A 27,796-nucleotide genomic window follows, 5' to 3' on the forward strand; every position below is an offset into this window, starting at 1 on the left:
AATACAGTTCTCGTTTATACAGCCTCTAAATGTTTTGTCAAATATAGCCATACTGAGGTGAGGTCGGATTGTTTTACTTAAAAGTAAACATGACATTCCTTTACAATACAAATCATACAGCTGACTAAACAATGAGGTTTGATCAGAGCCCGTGATTTTAACTCTGAACATGTTGTTTTGTGGAATAAAAAAGTTTGGACATTCACCTCTATGTACCATGTAAATCAGTAGTTTAAAGCTTTCCCAGAAACAAGACAATAAGTTCTCAGGTGTCCAGGACAAGGATGTATTGGTCTGTATGACCCAAAACACAATAGTTTTTATGAAATATGAGCAAAGAATGGATGGATTAGTCTGACAAGAAATTACTTCTTTCAGAAAAATCTTAAACAGACCATAACACAAAAATTGACAATGATTCATTGAATAAACGAGTTTTTGTTCAGCTCGTGAAAATGAGATTCTCCATTCTAGTTCGTCTTCAGGTGTGCTTTCGATCGGAACAACATGAAATCCTCCGTTTAATATATCTAATATAAGATTTTGATCTGGCCAACCGTGTTGACGACATCTCTGTATCCATGGTAATGCTGACGTAGGCCAATGATGTGACAGAAAACAGAACGCAAAGTCAGTCTCTGCATCTTGGAAAACAGAATAGGTAGAACAAGGTCCATGGGGAAAAGCAGTAGTCAAAGGAACATTGCAGGTTCTTAAGTGTTGCAAATAATTATCTCTGAATAAGGTACTTGAAATGTATACATTGTTACTCATTACTACACAGGAGGAAATTATTTTTACCTCATTTGATTGACTCATCAGGTTAAGTCTGGTAAATCCCGGTGGTAATCCATCACACTCCATCATTATCACAGTGTTCTGTGGAATACGATAGAAACTGATCTGAGAGAGATCACATATCACCTTGTGGTCTGGAGGCCAGAACATCCAATCTTCTTCTGAAGTCTTCAGTCTGAATCCCTCACGTCTACTCCCACTTTGCATCCGATCTAATCCTCTCAAGATGAATACAGGTTTATTCACCGCCTCCGTAGTGCCATTAACTTCTCTCCTCATCCTAACTTCTGTTGGACTTCCTACCCCATAACATAGTCCTACATATACACAACTTCTGACAGGCGAGGTATGTGATACATCATGATATTCTATAAAATCGTTAAAGAGCACATATCTGAAAAATATTTTTTCACAATTAAACATTCTCTATTTAATTGTAAATTTCTTAATTATTTAGAGAGTTTTAAGTTACTGACAAATGTTTCAAGCGGCGCTATTTTGGATATTATCTCTAAGGACACAATGAAGTAAATATCTCCGACCTGGTGAGAGATTTCTTACGCATTACTTTGATCATTGAGTTTTTGTGTATTTAACAGAAATATAGAATATTATGGAATAAATATACCTAAGCTTAGTTATCTATGTATTCAAAGATCCTTAGATAAAAAAAAACAATACGCACATTACCAACAGTTAACAAAGAAGGATAAGGGGATAACGAACAGTATTCATCGGAGCAGAGCAAACACGCCCCCCTCCGAATCATCAGAGATTGGATCAGATTAGATCAGATCAGATGCCATGGAGGAGTGAGCATCCCCAGCTGACCTTGATATGATCGAGAAATAACGGAAAAATCCATCGTCAACTCAATGTATAATAATTAATAAATTAACAAAGTCAGCAAAATCACGCAGATTAATAGGGTAAATATTTGGAAATGCTTTTAGGGGGATACATGAATTATGTGGAGATAACAAACAATATTATTTAAAGAAAAATGGCATTGAGGATGTGAAAAAAACTCTTCGTTAAATGTACTTCTGTAATTATTATGCTAAAATCTTTTCAAATATGTAATCCACCTACCTGTACAGGATTTCTAAACGTCCTAACAAAATACTTATCTTTTTCAAATGAAATAAAACCTCACTTGAATATTTTACTTTCGGTTGTAGTATTCAGCCCCTTACCTGTACTCTATTTCTGGAAATCAATGACAAATCAATATCAATATTGATTTTTTGGCGAGAACCGCTGACTATTACGATCGAAGGTTTACTTTTACACCTGGAAAATATACGGAAGCTCTTTTTCAATATAATATTTCTGTTCAACAGTTTTAAAAAGATGGAAATTGGTCATTTTTTAACCAGTATCACATGAACTAAGAAAGGGACGGCAACAATCCTACCCCTTAACCACCTTCTTTTCCACTTTGAGACTCCTTTCGTTATTTTTTTTTTCCAAAAAAGTTTTCTTTATTTTATTTCCGAAAATGAAAGGAAATACTAACTCTCATTTGTAAACAATTTCAGTTAATTTTCCTCTATTTCCTATCGTCTCTGGCGATTGTAATAATGAGAATACCCCTAAGACCATTTCTATAAACACTATTAATGTTCATGTTATCTATTATCAATTCCGTACCTCCATACATAAGGCAGGTTTAAATGTTTAAGTATGTGTCAACAGTAAAAATAAGTGCTAATTGTGAAAGTCCTTTTTTTAAAATAAGATAATATCGACTTTTGTTAACGAAGATACCATTACCTGTAAATTGAAAAAAAAAGGTTTGATATTTGACTGAAATATTTAGAGCAAAACGCCGGATCATTTAACTTTTTACTTACCAAAATTATCAATAGTTGCCGATACCAAGGAACAGTTTAAAACTTTGTTTCGCAAAAGAGCTTTTGTATAATCTTAGTTTGAGTTTCCATATTCTTTTTTCACAGAAGTTTTCGAGCTATGTCTATAATTTCGCTCTACTTGCTTTGTTTATGGAGCTCTCTTTGTAAATACAGAAAGAGGGATACACGGATATGTTGAAACGGTGAATCACATGAAATAATTGTTCCAAGCAAAAAGATTAATAAAGGAAGTAAACAATCAAGTATTTTGCATCAGTGATATCATTCTTCTTTCTGAAAATTGTTTCTTTTTAGAATGCAGGTAAAGAATTCCAATGTAAATCAGCTTGCACAAAATCTAGCTCTCCAGGTATGATCTATTAGTTTCCGATCTTGCAAATATCAATCCTTATACAGCCTGACTCCGTGACGTCAGGAAATAACTTATTTAAAGGGAATTTATTGTCAGTTCTTTCAATTCTTTGGTTATGTTTTATAGAATTTGTATTAAATCGGAAGACGAAAGTAAACATTTATAAACAAATAAGAATGATAGTGACTTTCAGTGCCGTGTTTATCGCTTCATAAGGAATGTCACCAAGCCTAGACAAATCGCAAACCGAAAATGGCAGATACCTAATCTTAAATTATACCAAATATTTCAGATATCAAGACTTTGAATATCTTTTTTATTCTCTTAATTTTTATAATCACGGAAACATCAGAGTTTATATGCAAAACTACATTTTAATTGTTTTGATTTTGGAATGTGCTGCAGAAAAAGGAAAAAAAATAAAATACCCAACTGATTTTTTAAAAAATGAAACTAACAACATCTATCCACGTAATTTTGAAAGTACGAGAGAGTTATTATAAATTGAGAGATATGATTGTTATCGACGGAATCATAATTTTACTAGGAATACACAAATACAAGAGGCCCACGGGCCTTATAGGTCACCTTAGTATCATGTAACAACTTTCCAGTGATTGTATTTGGTTCGTGTTTTAATCCAAAAACCATGAAATTCACAAATATTGAAGAGGCACCATAACTTATCAAAGGGCAGATTTCAAAGCATTAATCTATTTTTAGTCAAAGTACCCCCCCCCCCCCCCCCCCTGGTACCCCTGACCAAGCGGCCCTGAAATTATCTATTTTGAAAGAGGCCCCTTTCTTCATTATAAGGCCAGCATCTTTATTGTTTAGGTTTAGTTATGAACATGAGAATAAAAAAGTCCTGAAGCAGAAGGAAATTATTTTTTTTTTGATAAATCAATTATTAACATTTTTACATTCTTTTTTATGCTATTCTAATAGGCTCCTTACCACTGGACACATAATGCTAAAAAATAATGCTTGCAAATAGGAAAGTAGAACATTCAATTGCTTATTTCATCATCTGCCAGTTTGGGCCAGTTATATAAATTTTGTGATGTCTTGTGAATTCTTCCTCAAATGGACTTTACTTCTCCCATAGTTTTATTCATTACATCTGATGCATAAGCAACCCTTTTCTGAAGAATGATGCTTAGACTGTAAGCTATAACAGAGACCTAAACAATGTCGCTGGCAATATACAAAAGATACCACGGCCAGTTTAAACCTTTGGGAGGAAAATAATTTACAGATATTTTTGAAACGAACACATAATTATCTCACCAACATGTCATTGTGCAACAAAGTCGTCAGCAATTTATTTGTCCTTTGAACGGGTGAAACGTTTTGAATGGCACTTGTATCGATGAATTTTACACTAAACCTAGTTTCTTCTCAGATTACCTTTATTTACCCGCCGTTTCATCTTAAAACCGGAAGTGCGAGTTTGTAAACTTGAAATCTCGATCCCGACTCAAATTTGACATGGAAAGGAAAAAATTGTTTTATTTTTTTCTGAAAATTCTAAACCTTGAGTGGAGGGTTCGTAAAACTGAAAATAAAATAAATCCTGGCCTTAAATATGTAATTAGGTCATTAGTATATTAACCAGGAGCAAAGGATAAGATGTTCAAAGAATTCATGCATTTCACTATATAATCAATAGAGCCCCGCCCTAACACCAGAACCCCTGACCCTGGGGCCATAAAATTCACAATTTTGATAGAGGCACTCTTGCTCATCATAATTATGTACTTAGTTCGTTTATTTTAATACCCAGGAGCTGAGAAGAAGATTTTCAAAGAAATAATGCATTTTCACTACCTACTTATTTAGCCCCGCCCTAGCACTAGAACCCCTGACCCTGGGGCCATGAATTTCACAATTTTGGTACAAGACTCATTGCTGATTACAATCATGCAAACAGTTTGACTGCTTGATGCCCAGGAGTAAAGAAGGAGATTTTTAAAGATTGCATTAATTTTAGTGGTTTTGGCCCCACCCCTCAGGCCTGAGGGGGGCAGGGAGCATGAAACTCACAATTTTTGTTCCCCTTCACCCATAGATGCTTTGTGCCAAATTTGGTTGAAATTGGTTCAGTGGTTGCAGAGAAGAAGCTGAAAATGTTCAAATGTTAACGGACGACGCACGACAACGGACGAAAACGGATAGCAATAGGTCACCTGAGTTTACTCAGGTGACCTAATAAGCATTGAACTTCATTCTCGAATGAATATAAAGTGCATATATTACCTGATAAGAAATGATAAATGCATGTATTAGCCCCACTGGTGACAACTGTAAATCGTCCATCCCCTATACTACATTGTATTTCACTACCCTAACATGGTCATTTTTACAAAACTGCGCGCTGCTTATAAACAAATGCGATTTCGTGGGATGAGAAGGGGGTTTACATTTGCCCTATGGCACTAGAAGTTGAGATAACGTATTATTATTAAATATACATGTACATGTACAACTATTTGGGTAACAAATTTAATTTATCATCATATATAGCTTATCTTTTAGATATGATATCTTAAACTCTCATTTATCATCTGGCAAGGAGAATATTTTAACAATTTAGTTTCAAAATTCCATATTTTTGTGTTTCTATTCATCTGGAGTTCTTTTAAAAGAACTTCAAAGTCTCAAATTGGCCTCGACCACTCAGTCCATATAAAAGTAAAAACACTAAAGTGTGTCAAAATGAATAACACTGAACCAGCAGTTTTAGACGTTTTGTCGATACAAAAATAGTCAATGCATGCTTATAAGAAATTAGTAAAAACACTAATGAATGGTGTTTTATACTATCTTACAATGTAAATACAAACAAAACAGTTTATTGTACTCGAAAAGATGGATATTTTCTGAAAATTATACTTCCTGTTTTATCATATACTTTCATTTTATTTTCTTTGTAACTGAACATGCCCTATAAAATAGTTGTAAATCAGAAAAAAACTTCTATTATTACTAGAGGATGTGACTTCAGAACAGGTAATCTCTATACATGTGTACCCGGTATTTATACATATATCTCTCTTCTCTTCCTCTCTCTCCAATATTTCACAGATAAGAAATATCCTATTTTTCTATAGTAAAAATTGTATAAGAATGAAAAGCAAACTCATTTCCTAAAGAAGTCGAAGCAAAAGTGATAAAAAGGATAGAGGCTAGTTTCCAAAATCAAAAGCCTGAAAGGCTTCAATGGCGTCGAACAAGAAAAACAATTTCAAAAGATCTGCAAATAGGTCAAGTGAGTGACTCCGGTAACATAATCAAAGGCCTGAAGGGCCTGCGAGTTGACTCGCTCGAGTCAATTTGAGCTTTTTCATACACCTGGACACAATACCTTCATATATTCAGTTTATTTTGCATCTTAATAAGAGATTAAATATTATATGTATGATCCATGTTTGGTTCATAGATAAAGTGTTTTCCTTTATAAATACAGGTTGGCACTAATGGGCTTCCGTATTATTTTGACTGGATTCTAGCTGAAGTGGTCAGTGTTATGGAATAATTAGGTTATAGATTCCCACAGCAAATCTGGATTCTAAAAATAGATTTTCAACAACAACTAGCTGCAGCTAATGAGGGAGCAGCAGGTGTTTGTGTTGGGGAGTATTCTAGGTCAATTATAAATAAACTTCAGACGGGACGATTAGATCCACCTAACATTTTTGAACATATTCATACGCAGTAATTATACATATTACAGGAAATTAATCAAAAATCTCTTTAAAAGCATGAAGGTATAAATAATGTTACAGTATGGAATTTTATACAGTTTTTACCTCATAAGTCTAAACAATCACTCGAACCAAACCATTTTTGCTAGAACTATTATCTTTGGCGTATGGATCACCTTGATGAATGCGTGAAAAATTTTACAGCTCTGAAACTGTTAACCCTCTGAAACGGCTATGTCGACAGGGATTAGCTCGCTACGCGAGCCAACTCAATAATATTTTTTTTTTAAATAGTCTAAACACAAATACAGTATAGGGCCTGATAGCCTTGTGTCCTGGTCCGAATGAGTCAGGGTTCAAATTGACCAGACATCGTCAGAAATGTCCATCCTCTAGGCCTATATCAATCTAATTTCTTTTCAGTCAATCGAAGACATATGAAGGGTTTCATAATTTTTTTTTAATTAATTGCCATTGTCAGAGCGTCGTTCTGTTGTATAGTGATTGCATCTTAACTACAACCATGGCCCTAATGTAACAAGTACGATCAACTTACGATAAGCGCGGTAAGCAAATGGAGGAAATGGATAAATAAAGTAATACTGGCATTACTTGTCAATAAAGTAGGTTGTTCGACTAAAATTGGATTGAAGATCGTAAACGTAAAGCTAAGATTAAGAAATTCAATCTTTAAAGTCTTGTTGTATTCGTGTTTATTGTGTAATTATTTTACCGTATTTAAATGTTTGTTTTACAGTAATCGGTCCCAAAATGTGATTCATGTCATTCGACGCACCCCCTCAGTAGAAATTCATCCGCAACAACCATAACGTTTTCTTTGCGTAAAAATTATACATAATATAATTGTTTTGTAGTAGTATTGATTGAAGATACAATTGATTTAATTTTATATTCAAGCTATTATTCATTGTGAACGTTTTAAAGAAATTGGTTTACAGCTGTTGCTATTTTATATTGACACGTGTGGTTGCGTAAACCTGACTGATCACTAGATGACGATCGGGCAAGCCCCACGCCATAAAAAAAATAATTCTTTTATTTCGTTAATTCAAAGCAACTTTTTGACCAAATCTAGTCTAATATTCTGGACTACAAAATTAAGCCAAGAGAAAGATGAAACATGTATTTTGAAAAAAAAAATGAATTTGTGACTTTATATTTGGAAGGAAAAAATGTAGGTTTTTGTTTTTTAAATATTTTTTCAGGTACAACAAAAATGGATTCTGTTGCTCTTAAAAGATTGGAGAACCAAATCAAAGGTATGAATTTTAAAGAAATCCTTTAACCTTTGTGTAATATTTGAATTCGAAAGGATTTTCCAACAACAAAGGGCAATATGTCTTTTATTTATCAAAATTGATTTGAATTCAATATTAGTGTCTTATGTGTTTTAATTTTTTTCTTTCCAATCTTATAATTCATGCTAAGAACACAATTCTGCAATAATACTAATCATAATTTTATTGTGATTTTTAACATTTTTAACATAATCTTTGAGATGTATTTGGATCAAAATTATGCAAATCTTATATATTTATATTTTTTTTTTACCAAAATGGTTCAGATGATGAAGATATAGTCGTAGAAAAGGGGCATCTTAGGCGTAAAAAAAACCCAGATCATCTTGATGATACATTAAAAATTTCTTGTGACCCCCATTCACATGATTGCTTCTCCGAAAATCGTTTTAAAGGACAACCGTCGACTGATGACTCAGAATTAAATAAATTGGAAAATTATCTAATAACCAAAAGACAGATATATCCCAGCAAAAAGTATCGAAAATCAAGGTGCTCAGCCTCAAAGAGGAAAATGATTTGAATCAGGATCCAGAAGGAACTACTAGTAAACCATCTCAAGACTGCAGGGAAATCATACATGCTGAATCGATTATTGATGCTGATACATCCCTTCCCGTTAAATTGTTAAACTCGAGATCTGAAACTGTCAGTTTAACTGAAATATCACAACTCCAAAAATTTGAAACTGAAACAATCACAAAAGAATTTACAGCTTCGTATATGCCTCTTGAAGGTACCGATACAATCAATACGGCATATTCAAATACAGATCTAGATACAGATTCAGATACAGATTCAGATACAGATCCATCACAATCACCTATATATCAAACGAAAGAACCTAAAAATAACTCAAAACAATTCAGCCAATTATCGTTCTGGGAAGAAGATTCCAGCTCAATTGAATCCATAAATGATGCTTCATCAGTAACATTACGAACGAATGAAGAGGATGACTATGGATTGATCCCATTAGATGTGGGTCATGCTCGGAGACGCCACGGAGAGTCCGTCTCGTCCGAGTTAAGTGATAGCGACATTGAGGCTTTAATTAATTACGGAGGGCGTACTTCAAACGAAGTAGATGTATATAGACATAGATCAACCTTGTTTGTGGATGATGTATTCATAAGAGAAGTTCGTCCAGCAATTTATAGTGAAGACCAATTAAGATTATTCATATTGGATTTCTTTTGTTGTTTGTTTGTTTCTTCACTTATATTTTTCTTTCTTTCCTTTCTTTTCTTTTCATTCGTTCTTTTCATCTTTTTTCTTTTACTTACCTCTTTGCCAAATAATCGATATGTGTAATTGATTGGGAGAATTAAATTAAGTCTGATTTTGTTTTATCATTCACTAAAATACAAATTGCATTCAACCTTGATTGAGTTCCATCAGAGTGGCTTTGTTATACACACATACATAAATGCATTAATATCTTGTATTTATACAACTTTCATATAGATTACCATATAGCGGGTTTACTTGGCGGGTGTAAGATTTGGCGTTTTGCCCGCTCAATTATATGCCAATAATTTTGGCGTTATTCATTTTAGTGAGTTCCATCTCATTGCTGACTAAAAAGAGTAATTACTTGCTATTTTTAGCTTTTAAAATGTTAGAGGACTACCATCACAACGCCTAAATTAGCATCCCGCTGAAATAATCCACCATACTGTTTTTTTATTTAGTAAAAATATTGCAAATATGATCGTGAAAATTATTTGCACAAGATTTTGTTCTTTTAATTTTTTCAAAAAAAATGTCGGATATTCTTTTATTCCTTTTTTTTTTAAATTTTCAGCTTGAACATAAAATACTAGTCTAAGCCTCTGTTGTGATTATAGCTCTACTGCTTTGTATTTATAAGAAAGGAAGATAATATCTGGTAGGCATGGCAACATCGGACCCAACGGCAACCCTCATCCCGTGTACAACAACTTCCACGGACAGTACCAAGGCCAACAGTACCAACCATTTTATTAAGGGTGTTACTTTCTAAAACACGAGGACGTGTTTTCCCGGAGGCCGAAGGACATTATCACCGAGCAAAATTAACATCTTTAAATAATAATAACTTTTTAATATTTTATACTTACTTTGGACTTTTAATTGTGAAATTCTTTATAAATTTTTACTATGCGCTAATTTTGAATTAATTGTGTTTTATTTATCTCATTCCCTTTGAAGCCGGATTAAGACATTCCAAATGACACTCTGTGACTCTGTCAAAATAAGTGTCGCTCGTTAGGTGTTAATGCCTCAGGATTTGTTGATCCTTTACCAATAACTTTATTTGTACAATTTCTTTATAACCTCTTTCATGTCCATTTTATCAAACAAACACACCTGTCCATCAATTAACTCAACTAGTGTCAAAAGTCAATTATTGTTTACTCTTAATCTTACAAATATCTATGTCCATGATAATCTCTTCAGTTTGGAGGCCCGACACTCTACCGGCCACATCCAACTCGATTAAGTCTTGTACGATATTGTTAAATTTCATGTTGATTGTTTACCATCGTCTTTAATAAATTCGGAAACCTGATTTACCAATTCTTGGACTTTATTTTGGAAGACCATAAGGAATACGGCACCTTTACCCTTTACGTTTTATTACGGCCCACAGCGCGCCACTACTTCGTTATACCCGCCAAATTCCTTCTTCCCCGTTTACGCAAAACAACGGATTTAGTCCAGGAATTACTTATACAACTTATAGCCAAATCTACTGGTTATAGTGTCAACCCATCGGATTACCTGTCTTTGTCCTCTCGGCTTTGTACATATCTTTTTTAATGAGGCCCGCCACAGGGAAATGTAGTGGTTTACTCAATGTTTTCTTAATTAATTCCCTTTGTGTTCCTCACCTTGACCAAGTTAATTTCTACGTTGGGTACCCAGCGCGTCACTTTATGCTGGAACCTCAAGAATAAATCATCGTAGAAAAATATTTCATCTTGGTCATATATTTTCAGGTAGGACACTTATTTTTATATACTTTAATTATTGTGTTATAAATGTAATTAATGATTTCAAACTGTTATGGTCAGATGTGGTTTATTATTTTTATGCATTTCATTGTTTATACTATAGAACAAATAACTGTTAGGTATTTTTCTTGTATTTTACCTGAAATTACATAGAAATGTGTTACGACTTTTCTTAATTATCAAAATTATCATATTTTGGCTTGAATAATGTATATTTTACCAAAACCCTACCTTGGTTCTGTAATAATGCTTTTTTTATAAATTGAGAAAATTCTGTAATATTGTTAACTGTGTTTCCGGAAACTTTCGGGTCACGTGATTGTTTCTAAATTTACTCTCTGTTTACACTTCCGCCCAACATGAAGTCGAACCTGCGAAAAGATGTTTTGTTGTTAAACGATAAATATTCCTATCAATTCTCATACGATCATTTAAGGATTATGTTGTAAGCATATAACATTTCTATAGCATCATGTATTTTAAATGCATTTTCATGATTATCATTTTATTTCGAACATCTGAGTTTTGTTATGGTATAGTGCATGTGCACCAAGTGTTTTTGTATATAGTCTATAAGCTTAAGTACATGTAATCTATGTGCAAGCATCATCTTATTCTTTTCTTAAATTTAAGATTTTGTTAATCATTTCAAATTATCAAATCTTATTGAAATTTATTATGACCAAGCAAATTCCTATCAAAACATTTTAAATAGTCTTCATAAAATTGTGTACCTTTTCATGGCAAAGTGATCTCTACCATTTTGGTTAATTTTCCCCACTTTTGATTGTTTATTTTATTAATGTGTATTATGTTTATATTATATATGATATGACTTGCACATGTAAGGTCAAAGTTAATTAAAATGTGGTTTATATATGTAAGTTACACCAATCTTAATTGTGCAACGACTCTTTATATTATGTAATGTGGTCATTATATATATGCTGCATAGGTTGCAAAGACTCGTTGTTTATTATCTTATTGTCTTTATATGTCATCTTTTATCATACATTATATAATTGTCACTTTATGCTGGAACCTCAAGAATAAAACATCGTAGAAAAATATTTCATCTTGGTCATATATTTTCAGAATCTTTCAACTCAGAAGTCGAACAAAAATCCCCCGTTACAAATGGTGGAAGAAAAAGGTTCATCCCAATGAAGACGAAACCAATCAATTATAACCTAAGAAACAGAGACCAGATCAACCACTCCCCTACAGAACAACTTTCACAAGAAGTGCTATCTAGTGATTAACAAGATCAACCCAGCAATGACCAAATAGACCAAATCACTGGTGAACCATCACAACAAACAAGTGAAACCGAACCCGTACTAAACCAACCTACAAATAACTTCGAACACTCAGAACAAGTAAGTGAAATTTTAGAAAATCAAGAAGAACCCAGTGAAACCCTACAACAAGACAGTGAACTGAACAATATCGAAAGTGAATATAATCAAGTACCACACCAAATCCCAGCAGAACCATCTGAAAATCTACAGAATAACCAAGAACAACAGCCCAGTGAAATCACACAACAACAGCAACCCAGTGTCACAACACAACAGCAGCAACAAGACAGTGAAGTGGACAGTATCGAAAGCGAGAACAACCAAGTACCACACCAAATTCCAGCAGAACCGTCTGCACAGATAAATCAAGAACAACAACAGCAACAACAAAGAATGGCAACCGGTGTAAAACTAAAGAAATTCGATGGCTCTGACAATGTCCATATTTGGCTGGCAAACTTTGAAAACTGGCAAAAATTCCACAATGAAAGTGATGCCCAAGCGCTACTAGCCATAAGCTGTAATTTTGAAGGCCAGGCCGCCACCTGGTACCATACACTGTCGTCAGCAGAAAAATCAAACATGCAACTTCTAAAAAAATCTTTGAAAGACAGGTTCGCACCAAACGAGGCAACTTTCAACCTCATGGGAATTAAACAGGAATTTAATGAAACCACGGACATGTACTTGGCCAGAGCAGAAAAAGTCGCTCTAGGACATGATCTTCCTGAACTTTACAAAGTTCAGTTTACAGTGAACGGTTTACTGAACAATATCAAAAGCCGAATAATCGGCAAACAACCCAAAACTTTTCAGGCGTTACGAGAAGCCATAATTATTGCAAAAGCGGAACTTGATTGCGTGGATACAGGCTCTGTGTTGAGCTTACGCTTAAAGCCTTTGCGTCAGAACTGAAAGAGTCTCTAAAGCAAGAATTGTGCTCACTCTCCACGGTTCACAATCAGAATAGTGCACCGTACAACAATCAAAACAAAAGACAGAACAAAAACAAAAGACCTCAGCAACAGTGGCAGCAGCCCCCGCAGCAACAGTGGCAGCAGCCTCCCCCGCAACATTGGCAGCAGCCTCCCCCGCAACAATGGCAACAGCCTCCCCCGCAACAATGGCAACAGCCCCCCCCCCCGCAACCGTGGCAGCAGCCCCCACCGCAACCATGGCAGCAACCCCAACACAATGGCAGCAGCCTCGAAAGACACAGTGGCAGCAGCCCCATCAACAAACTCCAGATGCGAGCCAGAGAGGACGATCATGTTCTGGGTGTGGTAAGTCTTGTTATCCAAGATATACTTGCCCCGCTTACAATCATTTTTGTTCTAAATGCAACACATGGTCGCACTTTGAAGACGTATGCCGTGGCACACGATTAAGACCCAGCTTTTCACAGACACAACACCCAACTAACGAATCACAAAACAACTCATTCCAATAGGGGTGCGCGCCTATCCTTAGTAAGGATGGGCACTACAAAGTCACTAACAATGCATGTTCCTCACTAACAGTTCCTACAGAGCATGGACCTATTAACTCTTTCAATAACAATTGCACCAACGCAAAATCAACTCAACCCCCTCAACCTCGGTCTCATGCCCCCATTCTATCTGACCAAAACAAAACACAAGAATCAGTTAATTTGATCATGCTTGTTCTGAAAAACACAATTAGTGTTGAAATTTATGGTACTCCCATACAAGCATTAGTTGACACGGGTGCAACTATCTCGTGTGTTGCTTCATGTATTATAACCAGTAAATTTGGCTTTAAGTTGTATAAGTAATTCCTGGACTAAATCCGTTGTTTTGCGTAAACGGGGAAGAAGGAATTTGGCGGGTATAACGAAGTAGTGGCGCGCTGTGGGCCGTAATAAAACGTAAAGGGTAAAGGTGCCGTATTCCTTATGGTCTTCCAAAATAAAGTCCAAGAATTGGTAAATCAGGTTTCCGAATTTATTAAAGACGATGGTAAACAATCAACATGAAATTTAACAATATCGTACAAGATTTAATCGAGTTGGATGTGGCCGGTAGAGTGTCGGGCCTCCAAACTGAAGAGATTATCATGGACATAGATATTTGTAAGATTAAGAGTAAACAATAATTGACTTTTGACACTAGTTGAGTTAATTGATGGACAGGTGTGTTTGTTTGATAAAATGGACATGAAAGAGGTTATAAAGAAATTGTACAAATAAAGTTATTGGTAAAGGATTAACAAATCCTGAGGCATTAACACCTAACGAGCGACACTTATTTTGACAGAGTCACAGAGTGTCATTTGGAATGTCTTAATCCGGCTTCAAAGGGAATGAGATAAATAAAACACAATTAATTCAAAATTAGCGCATAGTAAAAATTTATAAAGAATTTCACAATTAAAAGTCCAAATTAAGTATAAAATATTAAAAAGTTATTATTATTTAAAGATGTTAATTTTGCTCGGTGATAATATTGTGAGCGTGTAGATTTGGACGGTACTAAGAATTCGTCTGGAACTGCATCCGTTGTTTGCAAAACGAACGGGGTGAGGGAATGTTGGCGTAGAGGGTACGAGGTATAAGGTAGAGGCGTTGTGTGGCCGTAAGGTAAAAACAAGGTATAAGGGTGCCGTATTCCAGAAGGTCCACCAAAGTGCAATTCCAGAGATAAAACAAATGATGAACGATTCTGTATTTATTAGATGAGTCTCAACGATGGCAACAGTTAATATAAATCAACAAACAGACATATCAAAATGATCGAGTCGGATATGGCCGAAGTGGCCCCGGACTCAAAGTCCTAACGAGTCGGACGTGGCCGTGGCTGGCCTCCGTTTATTCCAGACTAAAGATTGAAATTATACATGACTATTTATAAGAATGTACATAATGAGTAAATAATTGACAGGTGTTGGCATGAAGTGAAATGAGTGAAAGATTCACAGGTATAGAGTAATTAAATATACTTAATGACTCTTTGATGTTTGGACATGAAAAACAGATAATTACACAATGTTGTTATAAGAGATTAACATTTCTTGAGACATAGCACTCTGTCTCTTTGTAATTACCGATCAAGAGTCTTAAAGTGTCACTCTTAAATTAAACAATTAGATTCACAAATACGGCAAAAGTATGAAATTGAAAATAAAGTTTATATCTTTAGAAACGGTGAATTTTTCACTGTGATAATTTCCCACTGCTCCGGGAAAAACACGTCCTCGTGTTTGGAAGAAAGTTAACTTTTTTTCGGAGAATGTTCTTTGATGTTTTTTTACACGTACACACCGGTAAACACTACCTGGAATGTAGGTTTGAGTACCCTGGTGGTCAACAGAGAGATGTCGAAAGTGTTGTCAATGAATGTTGTTCGCTGTTCAGTGTTGTTGTCCATCGTTGAATCGTTGGTCGAACGATCTTCGCTGAGCAGAGTGATGTAATGGGGGAACTCGCTTGCTGTAGAGGTTCGGGATCTGACCACTGCAAAGTATATGCAGCGGCCCCGGGCTTTGTTTTACCCGGATTCTCCACCAATTGTGACCGTGTAGATTTGGACGGTACTTAGAATTCGTCTGGAACTGCATCCGTTGTTTGCAAAACGAACGGGGTGAGGGAATGTTGGCGTAGAGGGTACGAGGTATAAGGTAGAGGCTTTGTGTGGCCGTAAGGTAAAAACAAGGTATAAGGGTGCCGTATTCCAGAAGGTCCACCAAAGTGCAATTCCAGAAATAAAACAAATGATGAACGATTCTGTATTTATTAGATGAGTCTCAACGATGGCAACAGTTAATATAAATCAACAAACAGACATATCAAAATGATCGAGTCGGATATGGCCGAAGTGGCCCCGGACTCAAAGTCCTAACGAGTCGGACGTGGCCGTGGCTGGCCTCCGTTTATTCCAGACTAAAGATTGAAATTATACATGACTATTTATAAGAATGTACATAATGAGTAAATAATTGACAGGTGTTGGCATGAAGTGAAATGAGTGAAAGATTCACAGGTATAGAGTAATTGAATATACTTAATGACTCTTTGATGTTTGGACATGAGAAACAGATAATTATACAATGTTGTTATAAGAGATTATCACCGGGGAAAATAGGTGACAAATTTTCCGGCAACAATAAAACATAAAAATGCTAACGATGGAATAGCACTTTGTTATAAACATAGGTCGGTAGGGTGAATTCTGGAAATCCAAAAATCGCACCCGAACAATCCGAAGCCTAGGAGTTAACTGATTAACAATGATTCGTGTAACATATAAATAATAAAATATAACAATGGTAATTAGCACAATTCTGAGCATGAGTGACAGATGGCTTGGATGGAATAACTCATGACATGTTGAGTAAATTGATTAAATAATTAATTACCAGATTCGGAGTTACATAGTAATTAGCATAATTAAAGTTTTCCAAGTTGTTTAAAGTAATTACAGTAAATTAAGAGTATATTTCAAAGTCACCTAAAATGTCACTAAAATTGTTTTTCTCAAAAATCACACCGTGATATATCACTGCGACGAACTTACGGAGAAATAACTTGTTGAACTATGTGAAGCTTTCAAATCACTCAATTTACCGATTGACGCTGATTTTACATGTTATATCTATAGGAAAAGTTGGTAAAACTACCGATGTCAGATCCATTGCTTGACAGCAACTTCACGTACGAGAGATACCGACCAGTTTCACTTTATTTGACATTTTTAATTATCTTTTACATAAAACATCAAATAATGATAAAAAAAAATACGGGATTACAAATCATGCAAAGATTTAGATTACAGGTTATTTAAAGACGAACACTGTGTCCAGAGTATGACTTTCAAAAAATGAGCTGTCCCTCCTAAAATCAATCATATTGAAATTCACCTCAAACATTTCTGTGCCTTTTATAAATTGGGGATTAAAAATAGTGGCTAGTGAGCTTTATATAAGAGCAAAGAGGTGTTCCTGCAAGAGGCCCGTCGTGTGTGTTTGGGATAAGGGTCTATATCATCGTCGCAAGCCACGGGTTTTGTGTCCATTCTATTTCCACAAACTTTGTGGAAATAGAATGGACACAAAACCCGTGGCTTGCGACGATGGGTCTATATGTAATGAGTAAATAATTGATAAAAGAACGAAATTCAAGTTGTTATTTACGCATGATCATGTCGGTGATTGATTATTAAGGTTTGTTAAATTTCAATGACGTCACAATTAAACGTCCAAAACGGTGTACAAGGAATATGAACTTTGACCTTTCTTAACATAGCTGAGATGTCACTGGGTTTAAAGGTGCGTGAGAGGCAGTCAAACATATCGGGTCTCAATAGCTCAGTGGTTAGAACGCTGGCATGGTAGTTCAGAGGCCCTTTGAGCGATTCCTATTTGAGATTTGATTTTTCATACTCCTACGACATGTGTTCACAAGGATTATTTGAATCGATATACAAATACAACAGACTATAATTTATTATAATAAATAAACATCCTCGATATAAAATGAGAATCTCATTTCCTTATTTTAAGCCAACACCACAAGTGTTTTTCCTCTGCTCATGAAGATTTTTTATTTAAAAAAAATTCAGAACACTTGTTTGAATAATCAAAGCTTTTTACCAAAGCAGTTCAATTGATGACTAATCATGTTTTTCACTTTTATTGATGCAGCTGTTGTCTATATTATCAAAAATTCTATATTTATATTTATAAGAGGAATATATTGTACAAAATAGGATTTGTAGATGTTTTTATATTATTGGTAATTTTTATAAACAAGTTTTTTCCGCATTCAATGATCAATAACTAATTTACTTTTCTACTATAGTCCTGTGCTATATCCTATGGCAAAGTACGACTAAAGTTTCTTCTAGACAACAGTATTTTTTGTAAATAGATATAATTCATTTTTTTTCATGATAAGGAAACATGTGTCTCGCCATATTTTTTGTATCCCATTTAAAATGTTCTATTATATTCTTTAGAAAATTATATATTTTTTAAAGCGGCACAATGAGTCAAAATCATATCGTAATATTAAGATATATGTAGCATACAGAGAAAGACTTATGAAATTATGAGTATTTAGCGAATATATGACAATTAAACTGCAAGAATTGACTGCACAATATAAGTGCCGGAAAATAAAGGTTGTATCTACCGTTTTGTTGTTTCGGTTATGTCAAGGTCACGCAGCTCTTATTTTTAGCTCAAACTTGTAAACAACATTCAACTGGAGCATGCAAAGGTGAGAAATATGTTCTAAAAGCTTTTTTAATAAGATTAAATCAAATTGTTTGGTCTTCTTATATTCATTCGTGGATAACTGAGACCATGGTAATTATGGAAACTTATTCAACACTTTTCTGCGCACGCGTACAATAGGGAGATAGAAGTACCAGGGCATTTTGCAATATTTTCGTTCTGGGGCAGACAGAAATTATTTTTACTTTTTTTTCCCCATAAAAACACCATTTTTAGATTCTGAAACATGTAATTTTCTGAAACTGAATAATTTTCGGAATTGAACAAAATTTACAAAGGTCATGCGAAAATTCTACATTTGCTTTAGACAGCTTTAAATTATTTTGTGGAGATATTTTTTTTCTTTCTTGGAAGTAACACAAATTAAAAAGAAATGAAATCCCATCGTAACTCGGTTAGTAACTTCGGATTATTGATTTTTAGAATTCTGTCAAAATACATTAAACATGTAAGAGAATTTTCTGAAACTGTTAAAAATAATTTTCGGAATTGAACAAAAATATATTTATTTAGGCTAATACCGTACTCACTTTTGTTAACTTATTTCTTATTTGATTATTGAATTTAGTGAGTATGATTCTAATATTTTGTAAAGGCTTTTGTCGAACACTCTTTGTAATCTCATTCCTGACTGGCGTATTTTTAAAATCAACTCAATCCACTTGCGCAGTAGGTCTGGGTATAAATACTCATGTTCGATTGAAATTACTTGTCCCGCCAGCCAGTTTTTCAAGGTCACACTTCTCGAGGCCGTGCTGTCCGTAAAGGTATTTGCTATTGAAATGCTTTTCTTTTTTCATAACTTGTTATTTTTTCTCATAATTTATTATTTTCATTCTATTTTGTTATAATTTATGTATATTCTTTTTATAGACACATGCCATTGTCGTTTATTGCTGTTAATAAAGAATTAAAAGTGACCTGGTCTTGTTACTGCTCGGTTACATATGGCGCTGCGAGCAGTCACTTAAAACGGCAATGGCAAAGCACGTAAATCCCGAGGACTGAACGACTACAAACTACGGAGGCCAACGGGGGAAACAGTTTCAAGGCGACGACAAACTACGACGGACGATAGGGAAATCCAAGATGGCTGGCGGTGTACCACGGACTTGACCCATGAACTGTGTATGACTTGAACTTTAATTTTTTTTCTCAAATTTGGACAGTTAAATTATCATTTCATTTGACATCTATTTATAGAAAAAGGGGTTTAATTGTTTAAAAGGTGTTATTTAGATCTGATTTTTTTTTATATCAAATTAATTCTTTTCAAAAATGTTTATTGTGAAATAAGCAAAATGAATAAGAGGGAGTTACAAAAACGTGTTCATGAGCTTGAAAAGGAATTACTGGAATGTGATTTAAAACGTGATGTTCCCCACTTTGTGAATCCTTATTTCAAAGATCGAAAAATTCAAAAGTTCAATGGAAATAATGTACCAGTTGATGATTGGATCGACGAGCTGGCTTCTGTGTTCCATGCTATACATATGTCTGTTGCTGAAAAATGTGATCTTATTTATTCGCATCTTGAGGGTGAAGCTAAGGATGAAATCAAATTTCGCTCGGATATTCGCTCAGCACCAAATGAAATGTTGGAATGTCTACGTAAAGCCTTCGGTGACAGGGAATCCATTACCGTACTACAGAAAAATTTCTTTGGTTGTAAACAAGGAGAAAACGAATCTATCCGAAAATACTCCAACACCTTACTTGATTTATTCCAAAGGATTATTCGTAAGGATTCATCGGTTTTCAGACATAAGGAACGCACGTTATGTGAACATTTCTCCGAAAATCTAAGAGATGCGCACATCAGGAGAGAAATAAAGAAAATAGTACGTAAGTCAGAAGAGTGTGATTTCTATGCATTACGGGAAGAGGCCATATTATTGAGTGCGGAAGGTGTAAAAATGTCGCATTCGGAACCGGAACAAAAGAAAACGGAAAGTGAAGATTCACCTTCATTCAACAAGCTTATGTCTGCTATTGAACAACAACAAAAACAAATTAATCAACTCACAGATATTATGAAAAACCCTCCTACGATGACGCAAAATAGATTCACTGATGGATACAGAAAATGTTTCAATTGTCAGGAATTCGGTCATATTTCACGGAATTGCCCAAAAAGAAAAGATACAGGAACACAGCAGGAAAACTTTGCCCCACTATCGACCGGAGTCCGACGGTAGACGGGAATACAAAGGGCTCTCCTGGAATTTCACGCATGATTGGAGCATGTCCGGTGATTAATATTGTAATAGAAAATGTGAGTATCCCTTGTTTAGTTGATACCGGATCTAATGTGTCTACAATAACAGAAAGTTTCTATAGAAAATATTTGGAAAAACATGGAAAATCTTTGACCCCGTGTAAAATTCAACTGAAAGCAGCAAATGGAATTAACATACCATACATTGGATACCTTGAAAGTGATGTTATTTGTTTAACCAAAGTGCTTCCCCAGCGTGGAATTCTCATAGTTCAAGATCCGACAGACCCCTTCACTAAACAACGAAAACAGGAAGTACCTGGTGTTATCGGAATGAATATAATTGGTATGTGCAAAGAAATTCTCTTTCAAGAAAACAAATCGAACACGGGAGTCTCCAGTGAGTGTCGCTTCAGTGATCAACAATTGTCCAACATTTTTGCGTCTATCGATAGAGATCAGCGATCGTTTACCTATGGATTCGCTCGAGTGAACAGTGCTGAGCTTATTGTGATTCACCCACACAGTGTAACGGTTGTTCATTGCACGGGACCACAAATTCACAATGCATTAGTGGAACCGCTTGTCAATAAGAGTCATTTACATAGGCATTTGATTATTGTAAATACTTATGTTTCTGTGAAAAATGGCCATTGTAGTGTACGCATTGCTAATGTAGGTGACGAAAATATTTATCTACGACCCAGAACGAGAATAGGGATAGTGTCAAAAGCGGATATTGTGAATGATAATTCTAAAGTTCAGTTCAAATCAACAGGATTTACTGAGGAAATATTCATTTCGGAGAATTTTGCAACACATGAAGTAAAATCAGATACAAAGGGATTTCAGCTACCAGATGACCTGTATCAACTTGACGTCACCGACGAAATGAAGGACAAAATCACCGACTTATTCAATAGACATCAAAATGTGTTTTCTAAACATGATGACGACATTGGATACACAACAACTGTGGAACATGTTATCAGGACAAAGGATGATATACCTGTAACCCAACCGTACAGAAGAATACCCCCAGGACAATTCGAGGAAGTTAAGCAGCACATTCGGAATTTAATTGAAAAAGATGTGATTCGTGAAAGTACTAGTCCGTATGCGTCTCCTATAGTATTGGTCAGAAAAAAAGATTCAAGTCTTCGGCTATGCGTCGACTACCGGAAACTAAATTTAAAGTGTCAACGAGATCAATTTCCGCTTCCAAGAGTAGAAGAGTGTTTTGATGTACTACATGGGGCTTCACTGTTTTCAACCATGGATCTGACTAGTGGTTACAATCAAATACCAGTTAAGGAATCGGATCGCTTTAAAACAGCATTTACAACACCCTTTGGTTTATATGAATATAACAGAATGCCGTTCGGATTATCAAATGCTCCGGCTACATTTCAAAGGCTGATGCAGCAGTGTTTCAGAGAAGAGATTTTTCAGATTCTACTTATTTTCTTGGATGATATTATTGTGTATTCTAAAACGATGGATGAGCATATACAACGCTTAGATAAAGTATTTACCATTTTGAAGAAACACGGATTGAAATTGAAAATGAAAAAGTGTAGTTTTTTCAAAAAATCTGTTCGTTACTTAGGTCACATTGTCAGTCAGGATGGCATATCAACAGATGAAGAAAAAATCAAATGTGTGAAAGACTGGCCAGTACCTCAAACGCTGAAACAACTGAAGTCATTCTTAGGATTTTCTGGTTACTACAGGAGATTTATAAAGAACTTTGCGCAAATATCATCTCCTTTGTTACAACTTAACAGAGATTTTCATAAACATCCAAACAAGAAACTGGAATCAAAATGGACTTCAGAGTGTCAACAAGCATTCAACCAGCTAAAAGAAAAATTGACTTCCGCTCCATTATTGGCTTATGCAGACTTCAGTGAACCGTTTATATTGGAAATAGACGCCAGCATTAATGGATTAGGAGCTGTCCTTTCCCAAAAACAAGACGGAAAATTACGAGTAATTGCGTACGCAAGTAAAACATTGAAACCAAACGAACGTAAAATGAAAAACCTGAGTAGTAAACTTGAATTACTGGCATTAAAATGGAGTGTTACAGAAAAATTCCGGGATTACTTGATTTGCAACAAATTTACTGTGTATACGGATAACAATCCTTTGCGTTATTTATCTTCAGCAAAATTGGGTGCTTACGAGCAACGCTGGGCGTCACAACTTGCAAATTTTGACTTTGATATTAAATACCGCTCGGGAAAACATAACACAAATGCCGACGTACTATCGAGAATCAGAATTCAATGCAGTAACAAGACCAGGTCACTTTTAGATCTTTATTAACAGCAATAAACGACAATGGCATGTGTCTATAAAAAGAATATACATAAATTATAACAAAATTGAATGAAAATAATAAATTATGAGAAAAAATAACAAGTTATGAAAAGAGAAAAGCATTTCAATAGCAAATACCTTTTCGAGAAAACCTTGAAAAACTGGCTGGCGGGAAAATACCAGACCTACTGCGCAAGTGGATTGAGTTGATTTTTACGCCAGTCAGGAATGAGATTACAAAGAGTGTTCGACAAAAGCCTTTACAAAATAAGAATCATACTCACTAAATTCAATAATCAAATAAGAAATAAGTTAACAAAAGTGAGTACGGTATTAGCCTAAATAAATATATGAATTAAAATATGTAATTACTATAGTACTTGGTCACACACTCCCCGGCCCAAAAAAATTGGGCTGTCCTCAGCACAAGTAATAATGTAGGTAATATATCATCACCTGAAAAGCAAAACGACGCAGCTTTTACGTGCAAAAATATATACAAAAATCCTTTCCCAGACACGTGCTAAATGCAACATGGCTCATTCAATTATTACCATAAATAATGCCTGGAAAAATCAGAATTCAATGCATTAAATCTGAAAAACATTCAAAATTATAACATATAATACATATCACTCTCAACGTTCACTTTCATAGAACAATATATTCCAGAAATATAGATACATCACGAAGAAAATTTCTTGATTTCGATATTAAACATCACTTGTGAAACACAGAAGAATTTTGATAAGGAATTCCAGTAACCACGTAAGCATCCTGAAACGTTTCCGGAAGTTACGATTTCAAGATACACATTGTCGCCAACAGAAATTTCTGCATTTGTGATACGTCTGTCATGGGATTCTTTCCTCGTCTCTGCATTACTTGTAGTGCACGTTGATACGCAAACGGAATTTTTTCTTTATGTTGTTGAATCCATGTCCAATCCTGTGTTTGACTTCTGTCATCGATTTTAAGAGAAAATCTATTGGAAGAAACTGGATCACGTCCAAACATTAGATAGTATGGTGTAAATCCAGTAGATGAATGAACGGTAACATTATATGCGAGCACCACTTCCCTAATGTAATCTGGCCAACGTTTCTTTTTGTATGGAGATAAAGTACTAAGTAAGTTAGCAGAGTTCTATTAAAACGTTCGCAATTTCCTTCAGGATGATGAGCGGTGGTTCTTGATTTTTTAATTCCATAAATTACACAATTCTTGTATAATTTCTGCGAAAATCTTGATCTGAATGAATTCGTTTACATATTCCGAACTTGCAAAACAATTCGTTAATCAACACTTTGGCCACGGTTTGAGCAAGTTGATTTCTGGTAGGTACAGCTATAGTCCATTTGGTAAATACATCTGTGATTATCAAAACGTTTTCGAAACCCTGCGCTGGTGCTTACGAGCAACGCTGGGCGTCACAACTTGCAAATTTTGACTTTGATATTAAATACCGCTCGGGAAAACATAACACAAATGCCGACGTACTATCGAGATTACAGTGTTCTGAAATATTGTGCAATGTTACCGGATTATCTTCAATTCCAAGTGATTTGAGACAGAAGGATAGTTTAAGTGCGATTATTTCTGAACAGTCCACATTTCCGGAAATTGACAGAGTAAAGATCAAAGAATTACAGTTGAAAGACAAAGCAATATCTACATTAAAACAACACTTGATCAACAAAACTGTGCCACCTGTGAAGTTTATTAAACAACAAGACAAAATAACTGGATTATTACTGAAACAGATTCAACGTGTATTTGTGTGTGATGGAGTCTTATACAGGAAAGTGTCAGACCCAAAGTTAGGTGAATTGAAACAAATTGTGTTACCAATGTGTATGAAAAACATTGTGATGGAAAATTTACATGACCATACAGGACACCAAGGTATAGAAAGAACAGTGAACCTAGTAAAACAACGATGTTATTGGCCAGGCATGTACAATGATATCAAGGACTATTGCAAAAAGTGTGAGCGATGTTGCCTAGCAAAACTTCCTACACCCAAAGTCCATACTCGTCAGGAACATCTGATCGCTTCTGAACCTTTGGAAACTGTCGCTATTGATTTCACGGTTTTAGAACCAGCGCAGGGTTTCGAAAACGTTTTGATAATCACAGATGTATTTACCAAATGGACTATAGCTGTACCTACCAGAAATCAACTTGCTCAAACTGTGGCCAAAGTGTTGGTTAACGAATTGTTTTGCAAGTTCGGAATATGTAAACGAATTCATTCAGATCAGGGGAGATGTTTCGAGGCAGAAATTATACAAGAATTGTGTAGGATTTATGGAATTAAAAAATCAAGAACCACCGCTCATCATCCTGAAGGAAATGGTCAATGCGAACGTTTTAATAGAACTCTGCATAACTTACTTAGTACTTTATCTCCATACAAAAAGAAACGTTGGCCAGATTACATTAGGGAAGTGGTGTTCGCATATAATGTTACCGTTCATTCATCTACTGGATTTACACCATACTATCTAATGTTTGGACGTGATCCGTACCTTCCAATAGATTTTCTCTTAGGAAACGATGACAGAAGTCAATCACAGGACTTGGACCGATGGATTCAACAACATAAAGAAAAAATTCAGTTTGCGTATCAACGTGCACTACAAGAAACCAAACATAATGCAGAGACGAGGAAAGAATCCCATGACAGACGTATCACAAATGCAGAAATTTCCGTTGGCGACAATGTGTATCTTAGAAATCGTAACTTCCGGAAACGTCATAAAATTCAGGATAATTGGAGTGATGTTCCTTACGTGGTTACTGGAATTCCTTATCAAAATTCTTCTGTGTTTCGTGTTGCACAAGTGAAAAACCCATGTGTTGAAAAAGTTGTGAATCGATCCGAAATCAGGAAATTTTCTTTGTGATGTATCTATATTTCTGGAATATATTGTTCTATGAAAGTGAACGTTGAGAGTGATATGTATTATATGTTATGATTTTGAATGTTTTTCAGATTTAATGCATTAAATTCTGATTTTTTCAGGCATTATTTATGGTAATAATTGAATGAGCCATGTTGCATTTAGCAGGTGTCTGGGAAAGGATTTTTGTATATATTTTTGCACGTAAAAGCTGCGTCGTTTTGCTTTTCAGGTGATGATCTATTACCTACATTATTACTTGTGCTGAGGACAGCCCAATTTTTTTGGCCGGGGAGTGTGTGATCAAGTAATTACATATTTTAATTCATATATTTATTTAGGCTAATACCGTACTCACTTTTGTTAACTTATTTCTTATTTGATTATTGAATTTAGTGAGTATGATTCTAATATTTTGTAAAGGCTTTTGTCGAACACTCTTTGTAATCTCATTCCTGACTGGCGTATTTTTAAAATCAACTCAATCCACTTGCGCAGTAGGTCTGGGTATAAATACTCATGTTCGATTGAAATTACTTGTCCCGCCAGCCAGTTTTTCAAGGTCACACTTCTCGAGGCCGTGCTGTCCGTAAAGGTATTTGCTATTGAAATGCTTTTCTCTTTTCATAACTTGTTATTTTTTCTCATAATTTATTATTTTCATTCAATTTTGTTATAATTTATGTATAATTTATGTATATTCTTTTTATAGACACATGCCATTGTCGTTTATTGCTGTTGCGCAAAGTTCTTTATAAAGATTAAAAGTGACCTGGTCTTGTAACATACAGAAAAAGTGTACGAAATTCCCGTCCACCCGCACGTACGAGACGTACTAAATCGGGAGCGGACGCATAAACTTTGCTCTGCATCAGCCCGCTTGAACGCACTACTTTTACCCCATTCTCACCATTTTTGCAGATTTAAATGTTTTGAGGATGTAAAGACCAAATATTTCAACGAACAGAGCAGGCATTATTCTCCCAGACAACAAGAAATAAACAATAATTGATCGATAAATCTGTAAATATATAAAGAACACCACCATCGTTCTTAACCTGAATTTCCTCTGTTTTCACACATGAAACGATATTTTCAACTTTCCACTGGTATATTGTGCATTTCTTTAAGGTAATTCCACCCTTTTATGATGTCATAGGTTTTTGCAAAAACTGTAATTAGTTTAAATTTGTACCTTATAGAGAAATATCTCTTGGAAGAATGCTTTACAATAAGTGTAATGATAAATAATGTTTAGTTAAAGAATTCAAAAAATGCATATTTTCTATATTTAATCAATTATTCAATCTTTAAATAATGTTTACAAGGGCAATAACTCCTTCTAAGGTCTCTTCATTCAGGCATTTGCTTTTCTGTAAAATAGTTTACCTGATATTCACAATTCAAATGTATCTTTTAAGTAGGAAGTATTTAGTAACACTCAGTATCAGAATTATGCATATTTACCAGTTTATTTTTAAAATTTGAATAATCGATTTTAAGTAGAAGATATGCATTTTTCAAATTCTTTAACTTAACAATATTTATAATTACACCTATTGTAAAGCATTCTTCCAAGAGATATTGTTCTATTAGGTATGAATTTAAACTAATTATAGTTTTTACAAAAACCTATGACATCATAGGAGGGTGGAATTACCTTAATGCAAAAACAAAGTGCCAAGTAAAACAAATGTCAATAGCTTAATGCTCTCTCTATCTATAAGTATCGAAGAAACTTA

General features: G+C 34.8%; 1 protein-coding gene, 1 long non-coding RNA gene and 1 pseudogene across 2 annotated transcripts; all 3 read left to right on the plus strand.

The window, feature by feature from the left end:
- The first annotated feature begins 5,907 nt into the window (after positions 1–5,907).
- LOC134283176 (uncharacterized) lies at positions 5,908–9,803 on the plus strand. Its single transcript, XR_009995432.1, has 3 exons — positions 5,908–6,039; positions 7,961–8,014; positions 8,320–9,803. It is a non-coding gene; the product is annotated as an uncharacterized LOC134283176 (long non-coding RNA).
- Positions 9,804–12,498: 2,695 nt separating this feature from the next.
- LOC134283178 (uncharacterized) lies at positions 12,499–14,008 on the plus strand (annotated as a pseudogene).
- Positions 14,009–19,110: 5,102 nt separating this feature from the next.
- LOC134283177 (uncharacterized) lies at positions 19,111–21,026 on the plus strand. The gene is made up of 2 exons (XM_062765633.1): positions 19,111–19,372; positions 19,479–21,026. Exon 2 carries the CDS (start codon positions 19,907–19,909, stop codon positions 20,801–20,803), a length of 897 nt encoding a protein of 298 aa, XP_062621617.1. The 5' UTR covers positions 19,111–19,372; positions 19,479–19,906; the 3' UTR covers positions 20,804–21,026.
- The last annotated feature ends 6,770 nt before the right edge of the window (positions 21,027–27,796 follow it).

Source organism: Saccostrea cucullata, unplaced genomic scaffold (genome assembly GCF_032062105.1).
Source record: "Saccostrea cucullata isolate Sc308-1 unplaced genomic scaffold, CSIRO_AGI_Scuc_v1 ctg4552, whole genome shotgun sequence".
NCBI classification, from domain to species: domain Eukaryota; kingdom Metazoa; phylum Mollusca; class Bivalvia; order Ostreida; family Ostreidae; genus Saccostrea; species Saccostrea cuccullata.